The sequence below is a fragment of the Heteronotia binoei genome, chromosome 2 (assembly GCF_032191835.1).
Source record: "Heteronotia binoei isolate CCM8104 ecotype False Entrance Well chromosome 2, APGP_CSIRO_Hbin_v1, whole genome shotgun sequence".
NCBI lineage: Eukaryota > Metazoa > Chordata > Lepidosauria > Squamata > Gekkonidae > Heteronotia > Heteronotia binoei.
Genome location: NC_083224.1, coordinates 205,474,261 through 205,492,102, shown reverse-complemented (window position 1 = coordinate 205,492,102; position 17,842 = coordinate 205,474,261). Strand labels below are relative to the sequence as shown.

The following is a 17,842-nucleotide window of genomic DNA, read 5'->3' as shown; positions in this document are numbered from 1 at the left end:
CATTTCCTTCAGGGGAACCAACCTCTGTAGCCTGGGTCTCTCAGTTGTAATTCCAGGCCCCTCTTTGAGGTTGCCAGCCTTATTGCTGTAATGTTTCTGACTGCAGGCCTGGCACAGCTGATGGGAGCAATCTACTGTTCCCTCCCCCTCCTCATTCTGTAGCTCTTTGCCTAGCTGCATTCTGGGCTTGGAATGGGTCTGGGAGCAAAAATAGCGCCAGGCTGCATGCAGCGATGCAAGGAAAGGAAGGAAGCAGCATTCAGTCCCCCACCACCACCACCACCTGTGTGTTCCATTTCTGGAAAACAAAAAATAGATCAGCCATCCATTGTGAACCAGTGTACATAAGAATATATTGCATGTGCCCCATCAAATTTAGCTTGGCCCTTTGTGGTGTGCTTTTCTCGCATTCCCACAGAACCATAGCAAGGTGGAAGTGCCAGCTTGTTTGAGGCTCCCTTCAGTGACAAAAAGCGGCCCCGTGGCACAGAGTGGTAAAGCAGCAGCACTGCAGTACTGTGGTCTGAACTCTCTGCTCACGACCTGAGTTCGATTCTGGCAGAAGCTGGATTCAGGTAGCCAGTGTCAAGCATGGTGAAATTCCATTGATAATTGATTGTTATAGAGTCCTCAAATCTTGGAACGTTTAGGATGTCCCCCAAGGTTCCTCAGTATGGTCATCCAGCTACATGAAGACCAGCGAGGCCAAGTTAGACACTGCAACGATCTCTCGGAGCCCTTCCCAATAGGCACAGGTGTAAAGCAAGGCTGTGTTCTCGCGCCAACTCTCTTTACGATCTTCTTTAGCATGATGCTTCAAAGAGCCGCAGTAGATTTAGATGACGACGATGGTGTCTACATTCGCTATCGCACCGATGGCAGCCTGTTCAACCTGAGGCGACTGAAGGCCCACTCAAAGACAATGGAAAAACTTATCCGAGAGCTACTGTTTGCTGATGCTGCTGCACTTGTCTCCCACTTGGTATCAGCTCTGCAGCATATGACGTCCTGCTTTGCAGAGGCTGCCAAGCTATTCGGCCTAGAAGTTAGTCTGAAGAAGACAGAAATTCTCCACCAGCCTGCACCCCAGGAAGATTATCACCCTCCCTGCATCACTGTGGGTGAATCAGTTTTGAAGACAGTCCAGCAGTTCAGCTACCTGGGTTGCATCATCTCCTCAGACGCCAAGATCGACAAGGAGATTGACAATAGACTGGCAAAGGCAAACCGTGCATTTGGCCGACTGCATAAAAGGGCGTGGAGCAACAAGCATCTGAAAAAAGGCACAAAGATCAATGTTTACAAAGCGGTTGTGATGACAACCCTCATCTACGGCTCCAAATCGTGGGTTTTATACCGTCATCATCTGCGACTCCTTGAGCTCTTTCATCAGCGCTGCCTTTGCACCATCCTCAACATCCACTGGAGTGACTTTGTGACCAACACTGAAGTCCTCAAGTGGGCGGAGGTTACAAGCATCGAGGCATTGTTGTTGAAGACGCAGCTGCACTGGGCAGGGCATATCTCCAGGATGGAAAACCACCGCCTTCCCAAGATTGCCCTGTATGGCGAACTTTCCACCGGCCATTGAAATAGAGGGGCACCAAAGAAGAGGTACAAGGATTCCTTGAAGAAATCCCTTGGTACCTGTTGCATTAACCATCACCAGTGGTCTGACCTAGCCTCAGATGCAAAGCATGGAGGCACACCATCCACCAGGCTGTCTCTTCCTTTGAGAACGCATGCATAGCTGGTCTTGAGGACAAAAGGAGATCGAGGAAGAATCGTACTGCTACTGCACCAACCCCAAATCAGACTTTTCCCTGCAGCCACTGTGGCCTGTCCCGCATTGGTCTTGTCAGCCACCTGCGAGCCTGCAGCAGACGTGGACTACTGCACCTTTCTTAAATCTTCATTCGCGAAGTCAAGCCGAGAGAGAGAGAGTTATAGAGTCCTGCCTAAACCTGGTCTGTGAAGTATCATGGAGGATCCAGATTTGTTAGCTTTGCTATTCTTTTTCTTCCCCCCATCTTGCTTTATGGCTTAAAATTAGAAGTAGTGAGAAATGAAACTAAGTAATCAGCACCTTCCCATACATTCCTGTAAGGGAGTATGAGACATCTGGGGAAAGCAAGGATGAAGTCCTGGTAACACTATGGGAATGTAGACATTTATGATAGTTTATGTGTGTGTGCTACCCTGCACCCCCATCCCTTGGAATCCTTTTGAAGTAAGCCTTAAAAGTATTGTATCAATGTATTGGCAGCATTACTCTCAAGAACCTGTATACAGAAAGTATCGGTCTATCAATAAACGTAGTCTTTGTATCAACTTCGACTCCTCATTGAACCCGCATGCTTGACATTTTGAGAATAATCTTACAAGAAGTTTAACCGCCCTGGCAACTTTATAACCAAATGGCTGAAAAGATTCCAGTAAGCAGTGAACTTCCAAAACCTGAAGAAGGGGCGAGAGCACCAACCCCACCGTGGCACGTGCTGGACGCCCGGAGAGTCGCTGGACCGAGTTCCCCTCTCCACATTCAACAACTCTTGGTCTCCCCGCGGCAGTGGCAGCCACGCACCTCTACCACCATGATGGATGAGGCCCTGGCATGCCGAGAGGCCATCCTAACCAGGCACATGTGCCAGGTGAAGATGGGCAATGAAGGGGGTGAGAACCCGGGACCGGGAGAGGAAGAGGGTGCAGTGGCCGTAGTAGTACCCGGTCCGGAAGCCGACCCTCCTCTGGGTGTGGGGGTTGGGAACCCTGAAGTACCGGGCCCAAGAGACGAGGAAGACGAGATGGCTCGAGAATTCTGAGCGATGATCCGAAGGGAAGTTGAAGAGGTCACCAAGGGGTTGCGGGATGAGATGCAGGCAATGACCACCATGATGGCTGGAGAGTTCAACAGGCAAATCGATCAAGTCCTGGGAATGACCGACCCAAGAAGAGCCCTGCAACTGCCTGCGGCTAGACTCTTGGTAGCACCACTGCAACCGCAACCGGCGGCGCCCCCGGCCCCTTGAGAAGGGGGCCGCAGGAGAGAGTTTGAAGCCACCTTCGACAGGAACCTCATCAAGGACTTACTCAGCACAGTGTCGGAGGGGAAGGTCTTCACAAAACTGCGTATTTTAGAGTGCACATCAAGGAGGGGGATGAATGGACAAACGGCGTTCAATACACCCATGGGACAATTTGAGTACCTAGTAATGCCATTTGGGTTACAGGGAGCACCGGGAGTGTTCATGAACTTTATCAGTGAAGTGTTGAGAGACTGTTTAAAGGGGTGGTGGTGTACCTGGATGACATAATTATCTATTCGCAAGATCTCCAGTCACATGTGAAGTTAGTGAGGGAGGTTCTCAGCACATTGTTGAAGCATTAGCTGTATGCTAAATTGTCAAAATGTGAGTTCCATAAGACCGAACTTGACTATTTGGGCTTTAGGGTATCAGCGCAGGGGCTGGCTATGGACCCGAGCAAGGTTTAGGTGGTACTGGATTGGGCTCCCCCGAGGACATGTAGACAGCTCCAGTCTTTCCTCGAGTTCACCAATTTTTACCGAACCTTCATACTGGGGTTCGCCCAAATCATGCTACCCCTCATGGAGTTACTGAAAACCAAGAGGAAGGGTCTGGATTCCAAAAAACCGGGGGCAAAGCTAAATTGGACACCGAAGTGCCAAGAGGCATTCAATAAGCTCAAATGGTTGTTCACCAGTGAGCCGGTTCTGTGTTTTAACAATTTATTAATAACATACGGTTACAATGTTTAGTTATATCTTTTCTATCCCTAACCCATATGATATTTTCAATCCCCCCTCCCTCCATTATTAGACTTACCCCGAAGTTATGTATTTAAATCCGAATATAAAGGTAACCCAAACCCATCAAAATACAATGTCTTTTTCTTCTCATTCATATTAAAAAATTGTCCAATGTCTTTTTACGTTCCACTCTAACTCTATATATTTTTTAAATTTCTTCCACTCCTTTTTAAACACTTCCAAATCATAGTCTCTCAAAGTTCTTGTTAATTTATCCATCTCACTCCACGATAAAACTTTCACAATCCAATCCCATTTCTCTGGTATTTTTTCTTGTTTCCACAACTGCACATACAATGTCCTAGCAGCTGAGAGCAGATACCAAATTAAAGTCCTATCTTCTTTTGGAAATTTTTCTATTTGTAATCCTAGCAGAAAAGTCTCTGCAACTTTCTTGAAATCATAACCCAGAATTTTAGAAATTTCTTGTTGTATCATCCGCCAAAAGTTTTTTGCTTTTTCACAAGTCCACCACATATGAAAAAAAGAACCCTCATGGTGTTTACATTTCCAACATCTGTCTGACATCTTTTTACTCATCTTTGCCAGTTTCTTCGGCGTCATATACCACCTATACATCATTTTAAAACAGTTCTCCTTGATATTCTGAACCAGTGAGCCGGTTCTAAGCCACCCTAATGAGCTGAAGCCCTTCATTGTGCAATGTGACGCTTCCGACGTCGCTGTCGGAGCCATCCTCATGCAGATAGGTGAGGAGGGGAGACTAAAGCCCTGTGCCTATATTTCAGAATTTTTTCCCCAGGAACAGAGAAATTGGTCAGTGTGGGATAAGGAACCTTTTGCTGTGGTTTATGCTTTAAAGACTTGGAGGTCAGGGCTAGAAGGCACTAAAGTGCAATTTGAAATTTGGACCAATCACAAGAATTTGGAGGCGCTCACCGGCCGGCGTAAACTCAATAAAAAGCAAATCAGGTGGGCGGGATTCTTTTCCAAATTTGACTTCGTGCTGAGGCACATCCCCGGGACAAAGAATTTTTTGGCAGACGCCCTTTCACGCCTTCCTCAGCATAATAGTCAAAAAGAGGAGGTGGTAGACTCTCTGATCTCTCCCTCTCAAGTGGCCGCCATGGTATCCACACGGTCCAAAACACGGTGGAATCTGCAAATGGAAAAGTGGTGGGGGAGAGCGCCTGGCCACAGAAATTGAGAAGGAGGGAGAGGACAGACCGGGGGAAGTACAAAAGGGGGAGAATGGGTTTTGGTATAAAGGTGACAAGCTGTATGTCCCTAAGAGCCTACGATCAGAGGTCCTACAATACTGTCATTCGAACAAGTTAGATGGCCACTTTGGGTACGTGAAGATGCTGCATTTAATTAATAGACAGTTTTGGTGGCCTTCCATGAAAAAGGACGTTTCTGAGTTCGTGGCTTCCTGCCCCATTTGTTTAATGGCAAAAAGGAGGGGAGGAAAGCCCCCCGGGCTGTTAAAACCTCTAGAGACAGCTACACATCCTTGGTCTGTGGTGTCAATGGATTTCATAGTCGAGCTACTAGTCTCGCAGGGCAAGACCGTAATTCTGGTAGTAGTGGACACCTTTTCCAAGCAAGCACATTTCATTCCTTGCGCGCAGCTACCAACCACTAAGAGACTAGCTTATCTGTTTTTCCATCACATTGTGAAACTACACTCGTTCCCCAATAATATCGTTAGTGACAGAGGGCCACAGTTTGTTGCCAACTTCTGGCGGGAGTTTTGCAAATTATTGGATATCGAACAAGAGTTGTGCTCAGCCTACCATCCCCAGACAGACGGACGGAACGCATGAACGTGCTGTTGGAGCAATATTTACGGTGTTATGTGAACCACCAACAATCTAACTGGGTGGATCTTCTGCCATTTGCTGAATATGGCTACAACAACAGTGTGCACAGCTCAACCAAGGCTTCCCCGTTTCAGATTGTAAATGGCTATGAGGGGAAGCCTGTTCCATTGTTGCCGGGGGGAGAGCGAACCAGAGAACCCATCTTGTTCAAACAATGGTGGAGAAAGTTAGGGAGCGGTTGGAAGGGAATTCAAGAGAACTTAGAAGCCGCCAAGGAGGTGTACAAAAAACAGTATGACAAATCCCATGTGCCCACTTGGGATTTCAAAGTGGGGGATTCGGTGTTTGTGTCAACAAAAAACCTCCCACTGCATCAACCTTGTAAGAAGCTGGTGTACAGGTTTTTGGGTCCTTTTAAGATCAAGAGGGTGATTAACAAGGTAACAGTGGAATTGGAGTTGCCCAAGATGTTTAGTAAAATACACCCTGTCTTTCATTGCAGTCTTTTGCGAAGAGACCCGGGTGGTTCCCCTTGGCACCCTCGACCACCAGCTCCACTACCTATCCAGATTGGAAATCAGAGTCATCATGAAGTACAAGAGATATTAGATTCAAAGATGAAACGTAGAGTTCTGTATTATTTGATTAAGTGGAAACATTTCCCAGCCAGTGAAAATGAATGGGTAGCAGAAAAAGATGTTTTAGCCCCTGATTTGGTGATTTTCATAGAGCGTTTCCTCAGAAGCCCTGAGGCTGACTTTAGGGGGGGCAGGATGTCAAGCATGGTGAAATTCCATTGATAATTGATTATTATAAGGTCCTGCCTAAACCTGGTCTGTGAAGTATCATGGAGGATCCAGATTTGTTATTCTTTCCCTTCCCCCCGTCTTGCTTTATGGCTTAAAATTAGAAGTAGTGAGAACGGAAACTAAGTAATCAGCACCTTCCCATACATTCCTGTAAGGGAGTACGAGACATCTGGGGAAAGCAAGGATGAAGTCCTGATAACACTATGGGAACGTAGACATTTATGATAGTTTATGTGTGAGTGCTGACCCTAACCCCGCACCCCGATCCCTTGGAATCCTTTTGAAGTAAGCCTTAAAAGTATTGTATCGATGTATTGGCAGCATTACTCTCAAGAACCTGTGTACAGAAGTATTGGTCTAGCAATAAACGTAGTCTTTGTATCAACTTCAACTCGTCATTGAACCCGCATGCTTGACAGCTGGCCCAAGGTTGACTCAGCCTTCCATCCTTCCGACATTGGTAAAATGAGTACCCAGCTTGCCTGGGGGGAAAGTGTAAAAGACTGGAGAAGGCAATGAAAAAGCATCCCTTAAAAAGTCTGCCGTGAAAACGTTGTGAAAGTAACGTCACCCCAGAGTCGGAAACGACTGGTGCTTGCACAGGGGACCTTTCCTTTCCTTTTCAGTGACAAAAACAGGGCTTGAAGCTCCCTTGTGCTTTCTGTCAGCTGTGCTCTCCCTCCCTCTAGCCTAAGCCACGGGTTGTTATAAGGGTCAAAGAAGGGCAGGCCCAGCCCAGAGTGCCCACTGAACCTCCTTAGAGGAAGGACAAGACAAAAGACAGTTGCCATCTTCTGTGTGGGGCCTGGAGTCACAGCTGATCTATGGATGCCAGCATCCAGAAGGGAACTGAGGATCCTCTGGAATTACAACTCATCTACAGACTGCAGAGGTCAGTTCCCCTGAAGAAAATGGATGCTTTGGAGGGTGGACTTTGAGGGCATTGCTCCTCACCAAGTTCCCCATCCTCCCCCATGTTCCACCCCCAAATCTCCAGACATTTCTCAACCCAGAAGTGGCAGCCCTGCCCCCTCATCCCCTACCAGTGGCCAGGGGGACCTGGCAGCCCTAAACCAATGTCCTGTCTACAAAGACAATTGTGAAAATTGCTACTTTGGACGGTGGACTCTATGGAATTGTACCCACTCATGCTCTCTTCCCTCCCAAAACCCACTCTCCCCAGATTCCATCCCAAAATCTCCAGGAATTTCACAACCCAGAGTTGGCTACCCTAGATAAGATGATAATACATTGATGATAACAGAAAGTCTGGTATATGGAGTAAGGGATGAAGATGGGGGCTTAATGGCTTGGGTACTAATACAAAATGCACTTTTATATAAAAAGATAAAGGGAGTCCCCTGTGCAAGCACCAGTCGGTTCTGACTCTGGATGTTTTCATGGCAGACTTTTTATGGGGTGGTTTACCATTGCCTTCCCCAGTCATCTACGCCCCCCCCCCCCCCAGCAAGCTGGGTACTCATTTTACTGACCTCAGAAGGATGGAAGGCTGAGTCAACTTTGAGCCGCTACCTGAACCCAGCTTCTGCCGGGATTAAACTCAGATTGTGAGCAGAACGTGGACTGCAATATTGCAGTTTACCACTCTGTGCCATGGGGCTCCTACACACACACAACACACACCCACAAGCAACCCCCCCAGTGGATCAGATGAGGTTGACAACTCTGAAATCTTTCCATTCTGCCCTGTTCTTGGTAAGACCTTGTGAAACAGCTAATATTCTGTCTCTCCCCCCCCCTTCCCGCCACTTTTCCTCCTCAAAGCCAGAGAAAGGCCCCAAGAGCCAGTTGCCATGGCAACCACAAATGTCGTAACAGGACTGTTGCCATGGTGACATTCCCCCCTGTTAACCCAAGTAGAGTGACAAGCCTACTGGGAAGAAGAAGGGGGGGAGGGGAGGAGAAAGAAGGAAGATGTGCCATTGAGGGGATTGGGTTTAGGCAACCACTGCTACAAGTTACACATTTCCTGGCCAAGGATGCTGTCTGCTTTCTGCTTTCTGGTATCTGCTTTTGTTTTTCTTCTTGGAGAGAGGCTTTTTAAAAATAGTGTTTCAAGGCCCTCCCTAGTTGTTCTAGAAGTGAAATCTCTCAAGGAGAGGGAGGAACCATGTGCATTTTAGGCTCTGTGCACACATGTGCAGATATTTGCCTCTTTTGCCTCTGTGGTGGCAGGTTTGGCCAGCTGTCTTTAAGCCGCAGCTCTTCTGCCTTGTTTATGCACTGAATGTGTTCGGATGCTCTCCCTTCATGCCACTGCATTCAAGGCGGTTTACAATTCAGACTCCAGAAGCACTAGTCAAGTGAGCTGAAAGCCAACCACAGCATTTTTCAGTGTCCAGTGCTCTTTCTGTGCTCCTCTCTCAACAGCCTTATAAAGTAGGCCAGGGCATTCTCTCCACATTGCAGAGGTCAGAGAGGGCAGATCACCCAACATCTTCTTGGGGTGGAGGTCAGATCTGAACATCCTGCCTCTTCAGAGACTGAGTACTGATTTGCAAAGGACTGCACAAATGTATCTCATGTGTTTCTTCCCTGCCTTCTCCCAAGGTTGCCCTCTTCTCATTTGGTGGAGGTTAGGATGAGAGCGAGAGAGTGAGCTCCCGCAGCCTGCTTCATGACTGAGTTAGAACCAGGTTCTAATTCTGCACTCTAAGCCCTACACCACACTGTCTCCCAGAAGGCAAAGAACCTTCCAGCATTGCACTCAGAGCTGCCATTAGAAGGTAGCATCCTTGGTGTCAGCTATCGCACTGTGCTAGCTTGTGACACCTGCTTGCTAGGGTCGCCAGCTCCAAGTTGTGAAATTCGTGGAGATGTTGGGGACTTGGGGATTCTAGCCTCCAGGTGGGACCTGGGGATTCCCTGGAATTACAGCTCAGACTACAGAGTTCCCCTGGGTGAAATGGCTGCTTTTCAGGGTGGACTCTACCCCAGACTCCATGCTCAAAGCTCCAGGAGTTTCCTAACCTAGATCTGGCAGTCCTAACCCCCCCCCCCCCATCCTGAGCTGGTGGCCAGGAGGGAACTGGCAACCTTAGTTGAGGTAGAGCCAGGAAAGGACAGGGGAGGAGAGAGACCTTCCAGAGCAGCCATTTTCACTAAAGGATTAGAACAACTGGGACCAGTGTATACAGCTGCAATAATACTATCATACTGTAAGTGTGTAAATGCGTTCTTGTTTAGGGCAAAATAAAATAAGACAAGGGAACATGCATTGTTTGAAAACCCCCACAAAGTCACTGCATCAGTCTCTCACTGGCAATTGCCTCTTCAAAATAAACTGTAGATGTGGGTGGAGCCTTTTGGTGTTCTGTGTGTGATTTAGACGACGAGAATAAGGAACTGCTTATTAAAGGACTCCTCACAGTTTCGCTTATCAAGTTTATTATTTATTTATTATTTGCATTTCTACCCAGCCCTCCCCAGTTGGGCTCAGGGTGGCTAACAACAAGTTCTTCCTCAGCCTTTTCTCCCGATGTTACACGGAGCCACAGTACTTTTTTCTATAACACAGATCAATGCATGCTCTCAACATCTGCTATCGGCAGTTTTCAGTTGTGTGATTCTCAGACACCATCTTAGGAATCCTCACAACAGTCCTATAAGGTAGGCCATCATTTTGCAGACAAGAGTGGCTGAGGTAATGGTGGCATGACTCTATGGAAGTGGCTTGATTCAGACGTGATGGAGAACCATGTTTTATGCTGATTCTGTCTAGTTTGTGAAATGAGGCTCAGATGATCCTTTGAGTCCTGGTTTTGCATCTACGAAGGCAGGTTTGCAATCTGCACAGCAGCATTAGTGGTGCCAGGGAACACACATGCCTGTGTTTTCATATTTGGTCAAACCATAAGACTTGTTACTAATCCAGCTTCAGCTAGTTTTTTCACAGACCCTAACTAACCATTATCAGATTGGCTCATGTTCAAATCGCCACAGTAACTGCCATTAACCCCTAATTTTACAATTATATCTGAACTGTGGTTTCCAGTCCTGGTTTGGCATAACTGTGATTCATGGAGTGGTTCATGCTTACCGTATGTATATATGTGCCATCAAGTCACAGCTGACTAACAGTGTCCCCAGAAAGGTGTTTTCAAGGCCTTCCTCTGCAGAGTCTTCCTTGGTGTAGTCTCCCATCCAAGTTCAGACCCTGCTTAGCTTCCAAGCTCTGATGAGATCAGTCTACCAAGGCTCCCACTAATGCATTTCCTGATGCTCACCAAGTGCTTTTAGAATATGAACAGGCTAGCTAGGGCTTTTGCCCAGCAGGGCTCCTTGACTGTGCAGATTAAAAGGCATCTTGTTAAACAGAGGGTCTGAATTAGAAATGGGTAGCGGTATTGGTCTGAAGCAACAGAACAAAGTTAGAGTCCAGTGGCACCTTTAAGACCAACAAAGTATTAAAGAAAACTGTTTTAAGATGATGTATAGATGGTATATGACTCCTAAAAAATTGGCAAAGATGAATAACAAGATGCCAGACAGATGTTGGAAATGTAAAAAGCATGAAGGTTCTTTCTACCATATGTGGTGGACTTGTGAAAGAGCTAAAATGTTTTGACAGTTGATTCAGCAAGCGATTTCTAAGATCTTGGGATATGAGTTTAATAAAGTTGCAGAGACTTTTTTGTTGGGATTACAAATGGAAAAATTTCCAAAAGAAGATAGAATTTTAATCTGGTACTTGCTCTCAGCTGCTAGGACATTGTATGTGCAGTTGTGGAAGCAAGAAAAAATACCAGAGAAATGGGATGGATTATAAAAGTTATGACATGGAGTGAAATGGACAAATTAACAAGAATATTAAGAGACTATGATTTGGAAGTTTTTAAGACAGAGTGGAAAAAGTTTAGAAGATATGTAGAAAAAGAGTGGAAAATAAAAGGACATTGGACAATTTTTGATAATGTTTTAAAAAGAAGAATATTATAAATTTTTGTTTTAATAGTTAAGGGTACCTTTAAATATTTGCTTTTTAAGTAAATAACACTGGGAGGTCAAGTAACGGGGGGAGGGGTGGGTAGAAAGTAATATATGGTGTAGATAAAAGAAGTTTTTAAAGATGTAAGATATAGATTTACTACCATATGTTACCAATAAAATTGGAGGGACGGTGGCTCAATGGTAGAGCATCTGCTTGGGAAGCAGAAGGTCCCAGGTTCAATCCCTGGCATCTCCAAAAAAGGGTCCAGGCAAATAGGTGTGAAAAACCTCAGCTTGAGACCCTGGAGAGCCACTGCCAGTCTGAGAAGACAATACTGACTTTGATGGACCAAGGGTCTGATTCAGTATATGGCAGCTTCATATGTTCATATATATGTTCATATGCTTTAATAGAAGACCAACAAAGTTTTATTCTGGGTATGAGTTTTTGTGTGCATATTCCCTTCTTTGAAGAAGAAAGCGTATACCCAGAATTAAAGGTGCAACTGGAGTCAAACTTTGTTCCATTACTATTAGAGTTTTTGCTCCCTGACATTTTGTGTCTGGCTCCTCCAGGGATCGTTTTGTAAAAAAATAGGTGGTAGAGCTCATCCAGGGATTGTTATACAGCTGCACCTACTATTCAATGGACAAGGAGGTGGAACTATCAGAAGAAGGAGGTGGTACTCTCAGAAAGGTTCAGGAGCTGTGCTCCTGTGAGCTCCCACTGAATCTGAGGCCTCGGCTCCTGTCAGACATTGTAACTTACTGATTTAAAATGCCTTGAACTGTGCTTGTTCCTTTGCCCTAACTAACTCCATTTTGAACGGCTCTACTAACCCTTTGCTTAAGAGTTTACGTTTCAAATACTGTTGCAACAATAAACAGCTCCCATGGGAATTCTTCACATAGCCCCAACAAATGTAGCTGGGCTTTGAAGATAGCTATACGCTTCAATGTAACCAGCAGGGGCCCTTCCTTGGGAAAGAGATAAGGGAGCCTGAGAACCATCTATTGCCTCCCAAATGTGTGAGAATGACTTTATTGTTTAGCTTTTGATGTTAGAGGTTAAAATGGCATGTGTCACTTTGAAATGTATCAATTCCAATTTGTCTTTGCTACAGACAACTAGTTCTCAAATAAAATGGATTAAGCTGCTACAAACTATGGTCCGTTTGCTTTGAAGTTCCAAGTCTGACATTTTGGAATTGATCGCCTTTGGAGCTTATCCGAACCGGCAACTTTCAGCTGGATGGCCGCCAAAGTGCCGGATAACGGAGAGCCCACCGAACCGATAGATGAACGGGCAGTCCTACGCGGAGGCACTGTGACTCGGAGGAGGGCGAAGTCACCCGTGCACTTCTCCACGCTGCTTTATACCCCAAAGCAGTGGCAACCGTGCAAATCGACGGCCCTCATGGATGAGGCGGCCGGGCGATTCACCACCCTGCTCACCGGCACGGGAGCCGAGGGGGAGAACGGAGCGGCAGGAGGCGAGAGAGGAGGTAGCCCAGAGGACGGGGACGGCCAAATCCCGAGGGGAAGCGATGAGGCCCTCCTGCTCAGAAATGAGATGCTGCTATGGGCGAGAGAGATCCGGAACGAGGTCCAAGCCAGCCACATGCAGATCCCTCACGAACTCCAGAGACAACTGGATCTGATCCGGGAGCAACTGCCGAGAGCCCCGGGCGATGGACCACCGGCGGGGCCGCCGGCAGGAGGACCAGAGGAGCCAGCCGAGCCTGCCCCAGATCAACCGGCGGGCCCAGCCAAGTCTGCCCCCGAGCAGCCGGCGGTCCCGGCGCCAGCACCTGCACCCGCCCCCATGCCAGCACTACCACCGGGGTGGCCGGTGCCCCCCCAGGGCCCCAACCCTGGGATGGGGCGCGGGGCAGGGAGCTGATGATAACTTTCGACGGGGATCCGGAGGAAGTCGAGTATTTCACCATTCAGTGCAACAGCTTCATGATGCACCTTCCCGACAGAGGTGAGCCGAGTGGACTACCTAGGCTCTAAGCTGAAGGGGGCGGCGAGGAGGGGGTTCATGAGCCTGTACGCAACCCGGGGCCCCGAGTTGGCCACAGTGGTGGGGTTCCTACAAGCCATGCTGCACCAGCATGGAGACCCCCTGCAAGAAGTAAAGGCCCTCGCGGCTTTACGGGGGATGGAGCAGGGGTTGAGAACAATCCGGGAGTATGCCGCTGACTTCCAGGCCCACTGCGCCAAAGTGAGGGGCTGGAGTGTGCGCATGAAGTACGAGGCTTTCCAGAACAGCCTCAATATGGGCATTCTCGACCGCTGCTACCAACAAGGGCACCCCAAGATGCTGATGGGGTGGATCCAACTAGCGGGAGAGGTCGAGACCAATCTGCAGCATGTGGTGATAAAGCGCCAGCAACAGCAGGTGGGAAAGGGGGGACGCACACCAAAGGCAGCCGCGAAACCAGAGGCGAAGAAACCGGCGGGGCCTGGGAGCAGCCCGGCTCAGGCCTCCGGAAGGCGATGCTTCTGCTGCGGCGACCCTGGACACCTGGCCGCCAATTGCCCCGAGAAGCCGTGCACGTCTACCCCAGTGGCAAAAGCCCCAGCAGGAGGTCCCAAGAAAGGGGGGAGCAAGCCGAAGGAGCCCAGTTGGGGCAACGTCGCCACATCCCTGGCGATTGACGAGGATATTATAATGGTTGACGACTCAGGAGAGGAATCGTGGGATTCAGAGTCGGCGGGAAAGCTGAAAGGTGCCAAGCGGCAGGTCGTGGAGCTGACGGCTCCACTACGGGTGAGCATAACGGGAGAACTACTTTTTGTGCCAATAATGCTGTTGAACCCCAAATTAAAGCGGTTCATGCACACCCGAGCCTTAATAGACTCCGGGTGCACCCGGGAGATCATTACCCCCCGGTTAGTGGAAGCCCTAGGACTGGCCAAGACACCGCTCCCTCACCCCATCCAGTTTGAACAGATGGACGGGACCACAATGAGAGGGGAGCCGTGCACCGAAGAGACTCAGAGGGTGCCGGTGGGGACCCAAGACCATTGGGGGGTAGAGATTTTTGTGGTGGCCCCCTCATCCTCCTTCGACGTAGTAGTGGGAGTCGGCTGGCTAGCCCGACACCAGCCGGACATTCAATGGGAAGCCAGAACAATAGACTTTACAGACTGGCGGTGCAAGCACCACCACTGGAGGGAGGAGTGGGGCCCCGCACCACCCCCAGCAAACGAAAAGATGTGTGTAACCGTGGAGGAGATCCGGTCGATCCCCGTAGAGTACCGTGACCTCCAACGCGTGTTCAGTGAGGAGGAGGCCAACGAGCTGCCACCCCATCGAGACACGGACTGTGCAATCGAACTTATCCCAGGGCAAGAGCTCCCCAGGGCTAAATTATACTCGATGGGGTGGGCAGAGAAGGACGAACTAAGAAAATTCATAGACAAAAACTTGAAGCGGGGGTTTATAAGACCCGTCACAGCCCCTCACACCACCCCGGTCCTCTTCAGAAAGAAGAAGGACAGGAGCCTGAGACTTGCATGGACTTTTGTGGGATTAATGGGATTTCCATGTCCAACGCTTACCCCATCCCCCTGATCAAGGACTTGCTAAGTATGGTGTCGGAGGGGTGAGTTTTTACCAAACTCGATCTGAGGGACTCTTATTTCCGGGTCAGAATCAAGGAGGGGGGTGAGTGGAAAAAGGCTTTCAACACACCGATGGGACAGTTTGAGTATTTGGTGATGCCGTTTGTGCTGCAGGGAGCGCCGGGAGTGTTCATGAACTTTATAAATGATGTACTGTGTGAATATCTGTACAAGGGGGTGGTGGTATACCTGGATGACATCATTATTTACTCCAAGGATCTTGAGTCACATGTGCCATTGGTTCGAAAAGTTTTAACGACCCTCTATGAGCACAAACTGTACGCGAAATTATCGAAGTGCGAGTTCCACCAGACAGAACTAGATTACCTGGGGTTCCGGGTGTCTGGGGAAGGATTAGCGATGGACCCAGCCAAAATACAGGCGGTGTTAGATTGGGAGGCCCCAAGAACCCAACAGCAGCTACAATCTTTCCTTGGGTTCGCAAATTTTTATGGGGGGTTCATTAAGGGGTTCGCCCAAGTGATACTACCCCTTACAGACCTATTGAAAACAAAGGGAAAGGGACTCGAAGCCAAAAAACCGGGGCCGAGCCTCCACTGGACCCCGCAGTGTCAGGCGGCTTTCGAGAAGCTTAAACGGTTGTTCACGAGCGAACCCGTGTTAGCCCATCCTAACAAACTCAAACCCTTCGTGGTTCAATGCGACGCCTCCGATGTAGCTGTCGGAGCCATATTAATGCAGAAAGACGGGGAGGGGAGGCTCAGAACCTGCGCCTAAATCTCTAGGAAATTCTCTAATGAGCAAAGAAATTGGTCGGTTTGGGACAAAGAGGCATTCACAGTAACCTATGCACTGAAAACCTGGCAGTCCTGGTTGGAGGGGGCCCGAGAGCCGTTCGAAATTTGGACCGACCACAAAAACTTGGAGGCCCTCACCGGTCGGCGAAAATTAACGGCCAAACAGATCTGGTGGGCAGGGTTCTTTGCCAAATTTGACTTTGTGCTCAAGCTCATCCCCGGCTCAAAAAACTTTTTAGCGGACGCACTCTCCTGATTGCCCCAACATGAGAGCCAGCGGGAAGAGGTTGTTGACTCAATCATTCCCCCCTCCGCCGTTGCGGGGGGGAGTGACAACCTGGTCCAGGAAGAAAACCAGGTGTCCAGACCCGTGGGGGGGCAACAAACTGATAGAAGAGACCGAAAAAGAAGAGGGGGGGAGACTAGAAGGCATAGTGAAAGGGGAAGGGGGGGTTTGGTACTACGATGGGAAATTCTATGTGCCCAAAGCCCTCCGCACCGAAATCTTGCAGCACTGCCACTGCAGTAAGCTAGCCGGCCACTTTGGGTATGTGAAAACGCTGCACCTAGTGAACCGCCAATTCTGGTGGCCCCAGATGAAAAAAGACATATCAGAGTTTGTCGGATCCTGCCCGACTTGCATAATGGCCAAAAATAATAATAATAGATTTTATTTCTACCCCGCCCTCCCCGCCCAGGCGGCTCAGGGCAGCGAGGGGGAAAGCCCCCCAGCCTACTACAACCCCTGCCTACCGCGTCCCGGCCCTGGTCAGTGGTGTCCATGGACTTTATTGTTTAGCTTTTTATGTTAGAGGTTAAAATGGCATGTATCGCTTTGAAATGTATCAATTCCAATTTGTCTTTGCTACAGACAACTAGTTCTCAAATAAAATGGATTAAGCTGCTACAAACTATGGTCCGTTTGCTTTGAAGTTCCAAGTCTCCTTCTATGGCTGGAATTTTCATTGCACCCACCACCCTTGTGTCAGAATTCAAAGGGGGCTTGTGAGCTTTAAAGGTTTGGGAAGCTCTGGGCTTGCCATAGATTAACTGCTTCCTGGTTTCACATTATGTCCAAACAGAATCTAAGGGTGCAATCAGATGGGGATCCAGCATTGAAAAAGTCACCCCAGGTGGAGGTGCACTGCAGCGATCAGATGCCCCCACAAAAGGCATGGGCTGCATGTGCATTGAGAGGAGCATTTATACTGCTCTTGCTCACGTGGGGTGCATGCATGGCACAGCTCAGCTGGTCAGACGGCCAGAAAAGTGCCATACATGCACTTCAGCCATTTGCTACCTTGAAGTTCCTGGTGGCTATTTACTCTGGTCCCAGCCCCTGCTACAATGAAGTAAGGATAGGTGGGCCATGGGGGGCATGCACATTAAATCATGCACAAATGCCTTTGTGTGATCGTACTCTTAAGTCTGGTTAAACAACCATCTCCAAACTATTCTGTTTTGACAAAGTGTGAGGAGTGACTCATGTCTCAGTGAAAATGCTGACCCTAGTTTAATTAAATCCTGGTTTTGTGTTATGTCTGATTTGGCTAAATTCAGCTTTGAATGAGTCAGCTTTGAGTTATGTGATTTTACAGACAATGCAGCTACTGGTGCTGCATGAATGAAATTTGAACAGATGTGCCTGAGTGATGTAGCCCATCTTTATGACATTTAATCTCTCTCTCTCTGCAGATGGCACGTCCAATCCAGGTGAAGCCTGCGGACAGTGAAAGCCGTGGAGGTAGTTGTCTTCTGTCCTCGTTAGTGCTGTTATCGTAACCCCACCTCCCGCCATCAAGATCCTGCATGGTGTAGTGGTCAGAGTGTCAGGCTAGGATCTGAGAGACACAGGTTTGAATCCCCCTTTCTGCCATGGAAACTGGCAGGGTGACCCTGGGCCAGTCACATCTGTTCATTCCAGTTTGCCACCCGAGGTTGTTGTGAGGGTAAAATGGAGAAGAGACTCATGCCAGCTGCTCTGGGTGCCCACTGGGGAGAAATGCAGGGGGATCAATGTCAAAGTTCCAGAAATTTTGAAGCCATGGGAAGAAACTGTGGGGGTTTAATTTTTTTAAA

General features: G+C 48.4%; 1 protein-coding gene across 2 annotated transcripts in view; it reads left to right on the top strand.

Annotated features, from left to right (window-relative positions):
* CELF5 (CUGBP Elav-like family member 5) overlaps positions 1-17,842 on the top strand; it is a 159,616-nt gene that overhangs the window by 74,479 nt on the left and 67,295 nt on the right. Inside the window, exon 3 of one of the 2 annotated variants that reach the window (XM_060232897.1) lies at positions 17,459-17,507. In XM_060232897.1, the coding sequence (XP_060088880.1) occupies positions 17,459-17,507 (49 nt within the window). Of the gene's footprint in view, positions 1-17,458; positions 17,511-17,842 lie in introns of both variants that reach the window. The other variant, XM_060232896.1, reaches the window with a different exon arrangement.